The sequence below is a fragment of the Ranitomeya variabilis genome, chromosome 5 (genome assembly GCF_051348905.1).
Source record: "Ranitomeya variabilis isolate aRanVar5 chromosome 5, aRanVar5.hap1, whole genome shotgun sequence".
Lineage (NCBI taxonomy): Eukaryota > Metazoa > Chordata > Amphibia > Anura > Dendrobatidae > Ranitomeya > Ranitomeya variabilis.
In genome coordinates, this window is record NC_135236.1 from 543,795,892 (window position 1) to 543,812,169 (window position 16,278).

Below are 16,278 nucleotides of genomic sequence, written 5' to 3' on the forward strand. Positions count from 1 at the left end.
AGAGGAAATCTTTGGCAAACAGTGGTCACATGCCATCATGTTACTTTTTGAAATGGAAATAACATAGCTGGCACAAATCATTTCCACCAAAAACACATTTGCTGAGAGCCAGACATCTGGTTCCCATACCTATGCATGAAACATAGGAAGTATGACAGATAATCGGTTTCACCGCTCACTAGGCCAAACTTGATACAGCTCTAGACATATTCATGTAAGTATTGCTTTAGTAGTCACCACAGGCCTCTGGCACTGCTTACCTGGGCATAAAGCAATACAACTTAGGCTACTTTCACACTAGCGTTGTGCACTGCACGTCGCAATGCGACGTTGAGGCGCGCCGACGCAAACTGTGAAAGCGCCGCACAACTGTGGCAGCGGATGCAGTTTTACAACGCATCCGCTGCCCCATTGTGATGTGCGGGGAGGCGGGGGCGGAGTTCCGGCCGGGCATGCGCGGTCGGAAAAGACGGTCACGACGCACAAAAAAACGTTACATGTAACGTTTTTTTGTGGCGACGGTCCGACGCAACACGACGCAACCATCGCACGACGGTTGCGACGTGTGGCAATGCGTCGCACTGCGTCGCTAATGCAAGTCTATGGAGAAAAAACGCATCCTGCAAGCAATTTTGCAGTATGCGTTTTTTCTACAAAACGACGCATAACGACGTGCAGTGCACGTCACTAGTGTGAAAGAGGCCTAAGCAATTAAATAATTTACTTTTTCCTAGAGAAGAGAAGTCTTCATATCAAAGCACAAGTGCTTACAACAATGACATTTATTAGGCCAGTGTTAACGCCTTAGGGTACCGTCACACAGTGCAATTTTGATCGCTACAACGGCACGATTCGTGACGTTCCAGCGATGCATTTACGATATCGCTGTGTCTGACACGCTACTGCGATCCGGATCCCTGCTGAGAATCGTACGTCGTAGCAGATCGTTTGAAACTTTCTTTCGTCGTCTAGTGTCCCGCTGTGGCGGCATGATTGCATTGTGTGACACAGGTTGTATACGATGTGCGCACAGTAACCAACGGCTTCTACATCGCAAATACGTCATGAAATTATCGCTCCAGCGCTGTGTATTGCAACGTGTGACCGCAGTATACGACGCTGGAGCGATACTTATACGACGCTGCAACGTCACGAATCGTGCCGTCGTAGCGATGAAAATGGCACTGTGTGACGGTACCCTTAGGGACAGGGTGATGGTTTTTTTTTAGCGACCATGTTTGTTTCCTCCCTTTCTTCCAGGAGCCATAACTTTTTTCTTTCTACACCTAGTCGTATCAGGGCTTGTTTTTTGCAGGACAAGATGTAGTTGTGAATGACACCATTCATTTTGCCATACAACAGAAAAACGAAAAAAAAATTTCACGTGCGACAATATGATAAAAAACAAAACAATTTTGTGTGTGTCTTGTTTTTACGGCGTTTATTGTGCACAAAAATGGCCTGGCAACATATTTCTTGAGGTTAGAGCAATACCAAACATACCATGGACCCGTAGAAGCGCCAGTAAGGCGTGAAATGTCCGTAGTCCAGCAGGTCTTCACGATTCATGAAAAAACTCCCCTGACATCCGCACCTCCGCAAATATCAATGTAACCAATTTTATGGATTAAAACCACATTTTGAAAGAAGGATCGGGTGAGTGCTGTTTCTCTTGTTACTTTTTCCGATACCAAGCATACCATTACTGAATACAAGTAAAAAATTCTGAACTTTGTAAAAAATCCTTCTATATTATTTCTAAACACTCTTTTTCGGTGATTACTTTGTATGCTCGTTCATACTGCACCCACACATACAAATGATACACCATTTGAAAGGTAAACTTGACCCCTTCAGCAAGAAAATAGCTAAACAAACCACACATCCACGATGTAATCACAAAATACAGTTTAAACATTAATTTCCATAAATCTGCAGGTGGCACCACACTACCCCAAAGCACACTACCACAAAGCTGCTTACAGACATCACAAACAAATCCTAACATTTGCCTTGGGGGCTTTCCAGCTTGCCGAACTCCTTGCCCAGCCAATTTCAGGCACAATGGAGGATTGCACACTTCACTGCAGGTGAGCCACATATGCAAACACATTTGTAAACATGCACTGCCTATTCAATCGCACACTTGCTCCGTTTATACTCCACCGACACACAGAAATGATGCACCATTTCAAAGGTCAAATTACCTGCAGGTGGCATTTGCCTTGGGGTCTTTCCAGCTTGCGTGAGTCACATATGCAAACACATTTGTAAACATGCACTGCTTTTTCGGTGATTACTTCGCCCCACACACACAAATAATACACCATTTGAAAGGTAAACTTGCCCCCTTCAGCAAGAAAAGACACAAACAAACCACACATTCACATTCACGATTTGATCAATAAATACAGTTTAAACATTCATTTTCAGGAACCTGCAGAAAAATAACCTGCATGTGGCAACATAACCCTCAAGAAATTTTTTTAGCCTCTACTTATCAAACCAATTTATTGTATTACCAATCTACATATGTAAATACCTCTCTGTGTTCATCATATTATTAAATACATTTACATTTGACCAGTTTGATTTTCCTGAAATTGCCTGCGCCCCCGACAACCAATGTGCGAAAATCTCGTACAAGCCAACTAGTAATAATAATTTTGTTTGTGTACCTATTTTTTGACATGTAAATTATTTATCCTTATTGGCAAGCACCTTATGAGATGAATAAATTTAAATATTTAAGTTATTACACATGTGGTAATTCCTGAGGAAGAAGTCATACACAGACTTCAAAATGTGTTGAATAAAGTCACCATTCCTTTTCTTCAATATGTCCGGACTTCTATTTGTTCAGCAGCGCGGATGATATCCACAAAATTCCTTTGTATGGTTCCTGACGTTGTCAATGCCTGACCCATGGATTTGCGGCAGCTGACGTTTATATGCTTTGTCAAAGGGGCACCAGGTGAGCAGTTTTCTGAATAACAGATTCTGAATCTATCGGATAAGACCCTATTTGCGCTTCTTTTCTCCTACAGTTCCCTTGATTCACACATTCAGTATATGTGTGCCAAAATCAGGAGTGGAATAATCAGAGGAAAAGTACAGGGTAGGCCATTTATATGGATACTCCTAAATAAAATGGGAATGGGTGGTGATATCATCTTCCTGTTTGTGACGCATTAGTATATGGGAGGGGCAAAACTTTTTAAGAAGGGTGGTGACCATGGCAGCCATTTTGAAGTCGGCCATTTTGGATCCAACTTTTTTTTTTCAATGGGAAGAGGGTCATGTGACACATCAAACTTGGTGTGCTGGGTTTTAATGTAACTTTATTCTTTCATGAGTTATTTACAAGTTTATGACCACTTATAAAATGTATTCAAAGTGCTGCCCATTGTGTTGGATTGTCAATTGTAGGAATACTCGGACCTTACATAATGTGGTGGTGCACCATCTTGGGTGTCAGGTCCGAGCATTCCTACATGAACAGTTTCCTGGAAAGTGGATTGGTTATCGCGGACCAGTTGAATGGCCACCAAGGTCTGACTGACTGACCAAGGTCGATCTGACCCCCTTAGACTTTTATCTTTGGGGTCATCTGAAGGCAATTGTCTATGCTGTGAAGATACGAGATGTGCAGCATCTGAAACAACGAATACTGGAAGCCTGTGCTAGCATTTCCTCTGCGGTGTTGCTACCATTGTGTCAAGAGTGGGAGAAGAGGGTTGCATTGACAATCCAACACAATGGATGAAAACTAAATCTCCGAGCACTAAAAAATACTCGGAGGTCACCCGAGCGTGCTCGGGAAATCTCGAGTAACGAGTATATTCCCTCATCACTAGTCAGCACCCATCTTGAAAAGTTTTCCCCCTCCCATACACTAATGTGCCACAAACAGGAAGTTGATATCACCAACCATTCCCATTTTATTTAGGTGTATCCATATCCATTTTGCCATTTCAGGCAACGATCACACTCAATATAACATCATGCTGGGTAAAGTGGGTGCCAGTTGGCACTCAGTTCTGGGTAACATCATTATAACTGAATGCTTTACTTTTCACCGGATTATTACACTGATTCTTAGATGTTAAAATGCCAAATGCCACAGCAGACTACAGACAGAGCAGAGTATTTTATGCGCGACACAACAAATAAAAAGAAAAAAAAAGCGAAGCGTACTGGGATTTTTCCCTACATTTCCACATGCATACTGTATTTCACGCATAGAATCATCAACTATTTCCTCATTGTGCTGACTGCTGTGGGGAAGTTAGGAATCAATCCCTGGTGTGTACTGTAATTACAGGTATATGAGATGATTACCATGCAAACAAAAGCCAGCTTCCTCAGCCATATCCTCAGAGCAGCCAAGAGGGTTATTCCCAGGACTACTTTCTACCAGCTGAAAAATCCAGCACACTGACTTTATATGAGGCAGATTCTGATAGATGATTAGCAATTAGCAGAATTCAGAGATCTGCTTTATATCAGCCATATTTTAGACTGGAGGTTCTCGGCTATTTACAACCCCTGGCAAAAATTATGCAATCACCGGCCTTGGAGGATGTTCATTCAGTTGTTTAATTTTGTAGAAAAAAAGCAGATCACAGACATGGCACAAAACCAAAGTCATTTCAAATGATAACTTTCTGGCTGTAAGAAACACTAAAAGAAATCAAGAACAAAAACTGAGTAGTCAGTAATGGTTACGTTTTTTAACCAAGCATGGGGAAGAATTATGGAATCACTCAATTCTTAGGAAAAAATTATGGAATCACCCTGTAAATTTTCATACCCAAAAGTAACACCTGCATCAAATTAGATCTGCTCGTTAGTCTGCATCTAAAAAGGAGTGATCACACCTTGGAGAGTTGTAGCACCAAGTGGACTGACATGAATCATGTCTCCAACAAGAGAGATGTCAATTGAAACAAAGGAGAGGATTATCAAACTCTTAAAAGAGGGTAAATCATCACACAATGTTGCAAAAGATGTTGGTTGTTCACAGTCAGCTGTGCCTAAAATCTGGACCAAATACAAACAACATGGGAAGGTTGTTAAAGGCAAACATACTGGTAGACTAAGGAAAACATCAAAGCATCAAGACCGGAAACTTAAAGCAATATGTCTTCAAAACAGGAACGGCACAACAAAACAAATGAGGAATGAATGGGTGGAAACTGGAGTCAATGCCTGTGACCGAACTGAAAGAAACTGCCTAAAGGAAATGGGATTTACATACAGAAAAGCTAAATGAAAGCTATCATTAACACCTAAACAGAAAAAAACAAGGTTACAATGGGCTAAGGAAAAGCAATCGTGGACTGTGGATGACTGGATGAAAGTCATATTCAGTGATGAATCACAAATCTGCATTGGGCAAGGTGATGATGCTGGAACTTTTGTTTGGTGCCATTCCAATTAGATTTATAAAGATGACTGCCTGAAGAGAACATGCAAATTTCCAGTTATTGATGATATGGGCTGCATGTCAGGTAAAGGCACTGGGAAGATTGTCATCTTCAATAAATGCACAAGTTTATGTTGATATTTGGACACTTTTCTTATCCCATCAATTGAAAGGATGTTTGGGGATGATGAAATCATTTTTCAAGATTATTATGCATCCTGCCATAGAGCAAAAACTGTGAAAACATTCCTTGAAAAAAGACACATAAGGTCAAAGTCATGGCTGCAAATAGTCCGGATCTCAATCCAACTGAAAATCTTAGGTGGAAGTTGAAAAAAATAGTCCATGACAAGGTTCCAACCTGCAAAGCTGATCTGGCAACAGCAATCAGAGAAAGTTGGAGCCAGATTGATGAAGAGTACTGTTTGACACTCATTAAAGGGCCACTGTCACCCCCCTCCAGCCGTTATAAACTAAAAGAGCCACCTTGTGCAGCAGTAATGCTGCATTCTAACAAGGTGGCTCTTTTAGTTTTAGGTTCAAGTATACCCCAAAAAAAGCGATTTGATACTTAGCCATAATTGGAGTCTCTAGCCACGTAGGCTGGTCCTCCCTCCCCAGCTCGAAACGCTCCTCTGCCGTCACTCACATCTTCTTGGTCTTTCTGCGCCGCCCCCTCAGCGCTGTTTACGTTTTCAAACTGGCGCCTGCTCTGTGTAGTACTGTTCTGCGCAGGCGCAGTAAGCTCTGGCCGTCTGCCGTCCAAGCCAGGCTTTCACACTGCGCTTGCGTGGGCAGTGCGGCCCCCACCTTTGGAATCCCAGCCCCGCACTGGTTATGCATTATGCACAGTGCGGGGCTGAGATTCCTGGGCATGCGCACAGCGTGTTGCATCCTGTCAGCCCGGTCCCCCGCCTTACTGCTTCTGGATACAATATACAGATCGTGCCTCCTCCTCCTAGCAATCGCTGGGCAAGAAGCAACTGTGGGGGGTGACAGTGGCCCTTTAAGTCCTTGCCTCAGAGACTGCAAGCTGTAATAAAAGCCAGAGATGGCGCAACAAAGTACTAGTGATGTGTTGGAGTGTTTTTTTGTATGTTTGTTTTTTCATGATTCCATAATTTTTTCCTCAGAATTGAGTGATTCCATAATTTTTCCCCTATGCTTGGTTAAAAAAAAGTAACCATTACTGACTACCACATTTTTTGTTCTTGATTTCTTTTAGTGTTTCTTACAGCCAGAAAGTTGCCATTTGAAATTACTTTAATTTTGTGCAATGGCTGTGATCTGCTTTTTTTCTACAAAATTAAAAAACTGAATGAACATCCTCCAAGGCCGGTGATTCCATAATTTTTGCCAGGGGTTGTACATCAGTAACTTACAGTATTTTATGATGACAAATCTGAGAATCACAATAATAAATAGATTGAGCTGTCACGCAACATAAAAGCTACACTGAGTAACCCAAACCATGTATTGTTTGAAGGGTTGTCCATTGTAAACCCGTTATCTATCCACACCGATCAGCAGAATGGGGCAGTTTTGTTCTCTAAGGGACTGCACTCCGCTTATTCCAGCTACCCCGTAGAGAATGAATGGTTTGGTAGAGCATGTGCTCTGCAACTCCATTCTAAAAGGCATAAAACTTTTGCTGATCAGTGGGAGTCCCAGTGGCCGATCAATAAGTTAACATTTGTCCTGTGGATAGGTTATAACTAGTGTTGAGCGATACCTTCCGATATTTGAAAGTATCGGTATTGGATTGGATCGGCCGATATCCAAAAAATATCGGATATCACCGATACCGATACCCGATACCAATACAAGTCAATGGGACACAAATATCGGAACGTAATAGGGAGTGATCCTGGATGGTTCCCAGGGTCTGAAGGAGAGAAAAACTCTCCTTCAGGCCCTGGGATCCATATTCATGTAAAAAATTAAGAATATGGATATACTCACCCTCGGACGGCCCCTGGCTCTCAGCGGTGCAACCGGCAGCCTCCGTTCCTAAGAATGCAGTGAGTGAAGGGCCTTCGATGACGTCGTGGTCACATGAGCGGTCACGCGACCAATCACAAGACCGCGACGTCATCGCAGGTCCTACACTCACTGCATTCTTAGGAACGGAGGCTGCCTGTTGCACCGCTGAGAGCCAGGGGCCGTCGGTGGGTGAGTATATCCATATTTTTTTATTCTTTATTTTTTACATGAATATGGATCCCGATTCCGATATCCCAAAAATATCGGAACTCGATATCGGAATTCCGATACAGCGAATATCGGCCGATACCCGATATTTGCAGTATCGGAATGCTCAACACTAGTTATAACTTGTTTTCACTGGACAGCTCCTTTAAAAGGGAATCTAACAAGCTGATCAGGGCTAGGAAAAGCCACCGGAAACCTGCCTTTTGGACTAGTCACCCGGGCAGTGTGATCCTCAGACGGCTTTTAAATGTATGTTTTTTGCAGAAATACTGCGGCACTTCAGAGTAAAACATACCTGGCTGAAATTACACATCCAGTTTCTGATGCACATTGCTTGTTGTTCGAACACCATGTTAGATGTCCCTTACCTGTCCCATTGCCTTTTAAATGCTGAGATCGCTACCGATTGTGGCACTTAGGTGGTTAAATGGCCCAGGGTGAGTTCCTGTTCAGCTTTCACTTAAGCCAAGGTCCCAGCTGCGATCGTGTCCGCATGATCGCAATGACATAAATTTACGTCATTTTGCGGGAACCCCTTCTCAACCATCCCATAAACTTATGTCATATGTCGTAAAGGGGTTAAGAGGACCTGTCAGCTCTCCTGGCATGTCTCCCTGGTAGATTCGGGTATTCCCCATGAAATAATAATTCCGGAGCATATTTTCCTGTGGTGCTGCTCCTGACGTCTGATAATGGCTGCAGCGCTGACGTCACGTCAACAGCACTGCAGCCAACACCTGAGCTCAGCGGCACTGCCCATGTAGATGAAACACCGCACTCAAAACACTAAGCTCACCACCGGGCAGCCCGGCTCTCGACACAATGTCACTGCTGACACTGAAAGCAGTGCAGGGGACCACTGGTGGGCACAGGGACTCCGAGTAAAACCAAGTTTGTTTTAATAAACCGAATATTCATGGGTAATAGCAGAGAAACATCACAATGCGGAGTTACAGGAGTGGATGCTACATGGTTTTGCATTGCCCATGACATAAACAAACTGACATTTCACAGATGGTGACATGACGCTGAAATATTCAGATCCTCACAAGATGCTAGGATCCTGGGCAATCAGCTCTAATCTGCAGGGGAATACAGCAGAAAGCATTACATTTCACTGCAGTACCAGCACCGGAGACATGAAGAATTAATCAGGTCCCAGCATTCATTATTCCCTAAAAGGCCATTTAAAATTGGGACTTCATGAGAGCCCCATACTGATGCCAGCGAGAATAGCTAACTGTAATCTAACATGCATGGGGCCCTGAAACAGATGAGGGGTCATCAGGTTTAGGCCCTTCATTCACATTATATCGCTTTTTAAGGCCTGGATAGACCAAGGGTACTAGATAGCCAGTTACTAGATTCCTATAAACAGGTGAATATTAAGGTACCTTAGTAAGTGTGGAACGTGGCATTCTTCGCATACAATACTCCTTCCAAGCTAGCAAGCACGGCTAAAAAACACAAAGCTATGCAGAGAGTGGTAGATCTTTAGACCATGCATTAGAAGAATTGGCGTAATGACAGCATCATTGTGAAAGTATGGTGTTTCCATGGGCGGCTGTAATAGCAGAGATAACATGTACTAATTGTTGTCGGTTATTTCTAAGGAAGTAAGAGTCTTGAAAGAGATGGCAGGGAACACTCAGATTACTTGGCTGATCTATACATAGCCGACATAATAATGGCTATCAGCAAAAGAAAATCCTATTAATGATTTACAGAGAAAAATTCTGAGAGTTCACAATAAAAAATGAGGTATAGAGAATAGCAAATAAGTGGTGTCTAGTTAGATGCAATGTGAGTTATAATTCATCTCCACAAGTCTTACAAGACTATGTCCACTGAGTCATCCGATGTGACCCCTCACTAAGGGGGGGGTACTGTTGTGAATTTACTTTTTGGCTCCCTCTAGTGGCTACTAGTGATTTGACTCTGGGTTTGTCAGTCATTCCTTTTATGCTCACCTGGGTCGTTAGGTCAGGGGTGTTGCTATATAAGCTCCCTGGACCTTCAGTTCAATGCCTGGCAACGTTGATATCAGAGCTAATCTGTAGTGCTCTTGTCTACTGATCCTGGTTCCTGCTTGATTAAGCTAAGTCTGCTTTTTTGCTTTTTGCAATTCGTTATTGTTTGCATTTTTTGTCCAGCTTGTATATTATCTGTATCCTGACCTTGCTGGAAGCTCTAGGGTGGCTGGTGTTCTCCCCCCGGGCCGTTAGACGGTTCGGGGGTTCTTGAATCTCCAGCGTGGATTTTTGATAGGGTTTTTTGTTGACCATATAAGTTATCTTACTATATTCTGCTATTAGTAAGTGGGCCTCTCTGCGCTAAACCTAGTTCATCTCTGTGTTTGTCATTTCCTCTTACCTCACCGTTATTATTTGTGGGGGGCTTGTATCCTACTTTTGGGGTCCTTTCTCTGGAGGCAAGAGAGGTCTTTGTTTTCCTCTTCTAGGGGTAGTTAGCTCTCCGGCTGGCGCGAGACATCTAGCGACCAACGTAGGCATGTTCCCCGGCTACTTCTAGGGTTGGCGTTAGGAGTAGATATATGGTCAACCCAGTTACCACTGCCCTATGAGCTGGATTTTTGTACTTTGCAGACTTGCTGATATCTCTGAGACCCTCGCCATTGGGGTCATAACAGTACACCATGCTAGTAACGGGTTGGACCCCCTTTTGCCTTCAGAACTGCCTCAATTCTTCGTGGCATAGATTCAACAAGGTGCTGGAAGCATTCCTCAGAGATTTTGGTCCATATTGACATGATGGCATCACACAGTTGCCGCAGATTTGTCGGCTGCACATCCCAAAGATGCTCCATACAAGGCAGGATGGATCCATGCTTTCATGTTGTTTACGCCAAATTCTGACCCTACCATCCGAATGTTGTAGCAGAAATCGAGACTCATCAGACCAAGCAACGTTTTTCCAATCTTCTACTGTCCAATTTCGATGAGCTTGTACAAATTGTAGCCTCAGTTTCCTGTTCTTAGCTGAAAGGAGTGGTACCCGGTGTGGTCTTCTGCTGCTGTAGCCCATCTGCCTCAAAGTTCGATGCACTGTGCGTTCAGAGATGCTCTTAGGCCTACCTTGGTTGTAACGGGTGGCGATTTGAGTCACTGTTGCCTTTCTATCAGCTCGAACCAGTCTGCCCATTCTCCTCTGACCTCTGGCATCAACAAGGCATTTCCGCCCACAGAACTGCCGCTCACTGGATTTTTTTTCTTTTTCGGACCATTCTCTGTAAACCCTAGAGATGGTTGTGCGTGAAAATCCCAGTAGATCAGCAGTTTCTGAAATACTCAGACCAGCCCTTCTGGCACCAACAACCATGCCACGTTCAAAGGCACTCAAATCACCTTTCTTCCCCATACTGATGCTCGGTTTGAACTGCAGGAGATTGTCTTGACCATGTCTACATGCCTAAATGCACTGAGTTGCCGCCATGTGATTGGCTGATTAGAAATTAAGTGTTAACAAGAAGTTGGACAGGTGTACCTAATAAAGTGGCCAGTGAGTGTATATAGAACATGACAATACAGTTGTGTGAAAGTGTTTGCCCCTTCATGATTTCCTATTCTATTTAATCTTTGGCACACTTAAATGTTTCAGATCACCAAACAAATTTAACGTTAGACAAAGATAACACAAGTAATCACAAAATGCAGTTTGTAAATGAAAGACTTTATTATTAAAGGGAAAAAGAAATCCAAACATACAGGGCCCTGTCTGAAAAAGTGATTGCCCCCTAAACCTATAGTAATAACTGGTTGGGCCACCCTTAGCAGCAACAACTGCAATCAAGGGTTTGCGATCACTGTCTTTTACAACTCTGGAGGAATTTTGGCCCACTCATCCTTGCAGAATTGTTGTAATTCAGCCACTCTGGATGGTTTCCGAGAATGAACCGCCTTTTTAGGGTATGTGCACACGTTGCGGATTCTCTGCAGATCCGCAGCATTTTTTGAGGTGCAGAAACGCTGCAGATCCGCAATTGATTTACAGTACAATGTAAATCAATGAGAAAAAAAAAATGCTGTGCACATTTTGCGGAAAATCCGCTGCGGAAACACTGCAGTTTAAAAGAAGTAGCATGTCACTTCTTTTTTTGTGAATCTGCAGCGTTTTTTTACCCATTCCGTTATAGAAAACCGCAGGGGTAAAAAACGCAGCAAATCCGCTAGAAAACCGCAGCAAAAACGCACAAAAAACGCTGCGGAACCGCAAAAAAAAGCGACAAATCCGCAGGTGCGTTTTCTGCCAGGAGAGGCAGAATCTGCACCAGAAATTCCTAAGCCTAATCCGCAACGTGTGCACATAGTCTTAAGGTCATGCCCTGGGCTGTGGAGCCTGTAAGCCAAACATCCGACTATGACTCCGTCTCCTCAATCTCCCTGACTTCCGACTCCACAGCATTGGTCACTACTGAGCATATACATAAAACGCAGCACAGATTCATGTCAACTAAATTCCTAGATCAGGAACATTTGTAGAACATTTCATAACTTTACCAAATTGTTATGAAAAAATTTACATCACATACCGCATTGAACTACTGTACTCAATTTTTAGGTCCTGAAGCAGCAAAACAGCCCCAGACCATCACACTACCACCACCATATTTGACTGTTAGTATGATGTTCCTTTTCTGAAATGCGGTGTTACTTCTACAGAAGATGTAATGGGACATACACCTTCCAAAAAGTTTAACTTTTGTCTCGTCAGTCCACAGAGTATTCTTCCAAAAGTCTATGGGATCATCATGTTTTCTGGCAAAACTGAGACGAGATTTTATGTTGTTATTGCTCAGCAGTGGTTTTCATCATGCTCTGCCATGCAGGCCATTTTTTCTCAGTCTCTTTCTTATGGTGGAATCATGAACACTGACTTTAAGGCCTACAGTTCTTTGGATGTTGTTGTAGGGTCTTTTATGACCTCTTGGATGAGTCGTCACTGTGCTCTTTGGGTAATTTTGTTCGGCCGGCCACTACTGGGAAGGTTCACCACTGTTCCATTTTTTTTTTGCCATTTGTGCATAATGGCTCTCACTGTAGTTCACTGGAGTTCGAAAGCTTTAGAAATGGCTTTATAACCGTTTCCAGACTGATAGATCTCAATTACTTTCTCATCTGTTCCAGAATTTCTTTGGATCACAACAAAATATTCAGCTTTTCTGGAGCTTTTGGTCTACTCCATTTTGTCAGGCTGGTCCTATTTAAGTGATTTCTTGATTGAGAACAGGTGTGGCAGTAATCAGGCCTGGTGTGGCTAGGCAATTTCAAATTCACACTGGGCCCTCTAGGTTTGGATTTCGTCTTCTCTTAGTAATAAAGACCTGCATTTAAAAATTGCATTTTGTGTTCACTTCTGTTATCTTTGTCAAATGTTTAAATTCGTTTGGTGATCTGAAACATTTAAGTATGACAAACATGCAAAAGAATAGGAAATCAGCTGAGGGTGGCAGTGCTTGTAAATATATATCATGTATGTAGTGTATATATAGAACATGATGCTATAGATGACAGTGCACGTACATTATATCTTATATATGGTACAGTATGTATCGAACATGATGCTATAGGTGACAGGGCATGTACATGTATATGGTGAAAAAATATAAAACATGAAGGTATACGTGGCAGTGCATACATGGATATGGTATATATATATCACATAATGCTATAGGTGACTGCACGTACTTTAACTCTTGTATATGGTATATATAGAACATGACGCTGTAGGTGACAGTGTACATACATGTATATGGTATGTATATATAACAATGCTATAGGTGACAATGCATGTACATTATATCTTGTATGTGGTATATATAGAACATTATACTATAGGTGACAGTGAACGTACATGTATATGGTGAATATATAGAACATGAAGGTATAGGTGGCAGTGCACATACATGTATATGGTGTGTATATATAACATAACGCTATAGGTGACAGCACACGTACATTATATTTTGTATATGATATATAGAACATGACGCTATAGGTGACAGTGAGCGTACATGGATATGGTGCATACAGAACATGCCGGTATAGGTGGCAGTGCACATACATGGATATAATGTATATGATATATATACAACATGACGCTATAGGTGGCAGTGTGCGTACATAGATATGATATATATATATATATATATATATATACACACAGTATATACACGTATATGGTATATATACGATATACATGTATATGGTATATATAGAACATGATGGTATAGGTGGCAGTGTGCGTACATGTATATGGTATATATAGAACATGACGCTATAGGTGGCAGTGTGCGTACATGTATATGGTATATACAGAACATGATGGTATAGGTGGCAGTGTGCGTACATGTATATGGTATATACAGAACATGATGGTATAGGTGGCAGTGTGCGTACATGTATATGGTATATATAGAACATGATGGTATAGGTGGCAGTGTGCGTACATGTATATGGTATATACAGAACATGACGGTATAGGTGGCAGTGCACGTACATGTATATGGTGTATATAGAACATGACGCTATAGGTGGCAGTGTGCGTACATGTATATGGTATATACAGAACATGATGGTATAGGTGGCAGTGTGCGTACATGTATATGGTATATATAGAACATGACGCTATAGGTGGCAGTGTGCGTACATGTATATGGTATATATAGAACATGATGGTATAGGTGGCAGTGTGCGTACATGTATATGGTATATATAGAACATGATGGTATAGGTGGCAGTGTGCGTACATGTATATGGTATATATAGAACATGATGGTATAGGTGGCAGTGTGCGTACATGTATATGGTATATATAGAACATGACGCTATAGGTGGCAGTGTGCGTACATGTATATGGTATATACAGAACATGATGGTATAGGTGGCAGTGTGCGTACATGTATATGGTATATATAGAACATGATGGTATAGGTGGCAGTATGTGTACATGTATATGGTATATATAGAACATGATGGTATAGGTGGCAGTGTGCGTACATGTATATGGTATATATAGAACATGACGCTATAGGTGGCAGTGTGCGTACATGTATATGGTATATACAGAACATGATGGTATAGGTGGCAGTGTGCGTACATGTATATGGTATATATAGAACATGATGGTATAGGTGGCAGTGTGCGTACATGTATATGGTATATACAGAACATGATGGTATAGGTGGCAGTGCACGTACATGTATATGGTGTATATAGAACATGACGCTATAGGTGGCAGTGTGCGTACATGTATATGGTATATACAGAACATGATGGTATAGGTGGCAGTGTGCGTACATGTATATGGTATATATAGAACATGATGGTATAGGTGGCAGTGTGCGTACATGTATATGGTATATACAGAACATGATGGTATAGGTGGCAGTGCACGTACATGTATATGGTGTATATAGAACATGACGCTATAGGTGGCAGTGTGCGTACATGTATATGGTATATACAGAACATGATGGTATAGGTGGCAGTGTGCGTACATGTATATGGTATATATAGAACATGATGGTATAGGTGGCAGTGTGCGTACATGTATATGGTATATACAGAACATGATGGTATAGGTGGCAGTGCACGTACATGTATATGGTATATACAGAACATGATGGTATAGGTGGCAGTGTGCGTACATGTATATGGTATATATAGAACATGATGGTATAGGTGGCAGTGGGCGTACATGTATATGGTGTATAAATATAACATGACACTATTGGTGGCAGTGGCCATACATGGATATAACGTATATGGTGTATATGGTGGCAGTGCACGTACATGATATCAGGCCCGGTATATAATAACATGTCGCCGGTGCCCTCCGCACACAGGAATACACGGCCTCCTCTCGTACACCCTGGTTTCCGGGTGTGAGGCTGCAGTAGAACAGCTCTGGGGCCTAGTACATGGCGGCTCATCCTCGGGCTCACACACAGACACCTCCCGCCCCTCCATATATGTACCTGCTGGTATCTACTGCTGCTCTGCTCCGACATGTCAGCTGGAGATGACCCGGCAGAGGCCAAATAGTGACCCGAGAGCGAAGAGAACAAGACGGCGGCGGCCGAAGAGAACAAGACGGCGGCGGCCGAGGAGAACAGATGGTGAGAATGATCCAGAGATGGTAACACTGCCCAATGGAGGGAGGAGGGAGCGCGGCGAGGAGGAGACTGGCTGAGGGGAAGCTGCGCTCAGCGACCAGCACTGTGTCCACACATATTATATACAGGATACACTGCATATAGTCTGTGTGTGTGTATATATATATACTGTATGCAGTCTCTGTGTATAGCTACATTATATATATATATATATATATATATATATATATATATATACACTGTATGCAGTCTCTGTGTATAGCTACATTATATATATACTATATACAGTCTCTGTGTGTGTGTGTGTGTGTGTGTGTGTATATATATATACTGTATACAGTCTCTGTGTATAGCTACATTATATATATATATATATATATATATATATGTATACACTGTATGCAGTCTCTGTGTATAGCTACATTATATATATACTATATACAGTCTCTCTGTGTGTGTGTGTGTGTGTGTGTGTGTGTGTGTGTGTGTGTGTGTGTGTGTGTGT

General features: G+C 42.3%; 1 protein-coding gene across 2 annotated transcripts in view; it reads right to left on the reverse strand.

The window, feature by feature from the left end:
- NDFIP1 (Nedd4 family interacting protein 1) overlaps positions 1–15,899 on the reverse strand; it is a 53,997-nt gene extending 38,098 nt beyond the window's left edge. Inside the window, exon 1 of one of the 2 annotated variants that reach the window (XM_077265848.1) lies at positions 15,636–15,899. In XM_077265848.1, the coding sequence (XP_077121963.1) occupies positions 15,636–15,668 (33 nt within the window). In that variant the 5' untranslated portion in view covers positions 15,669–15,899. The remainder of the gene's footprint in view (positions 1–15,635) is intronic. The other variant, XM_077265849.1, reaches the window with a different exon arrangement.
- Between the last annotated feature and the right edge of the window lie 379 nt (positions 15,900–16,278).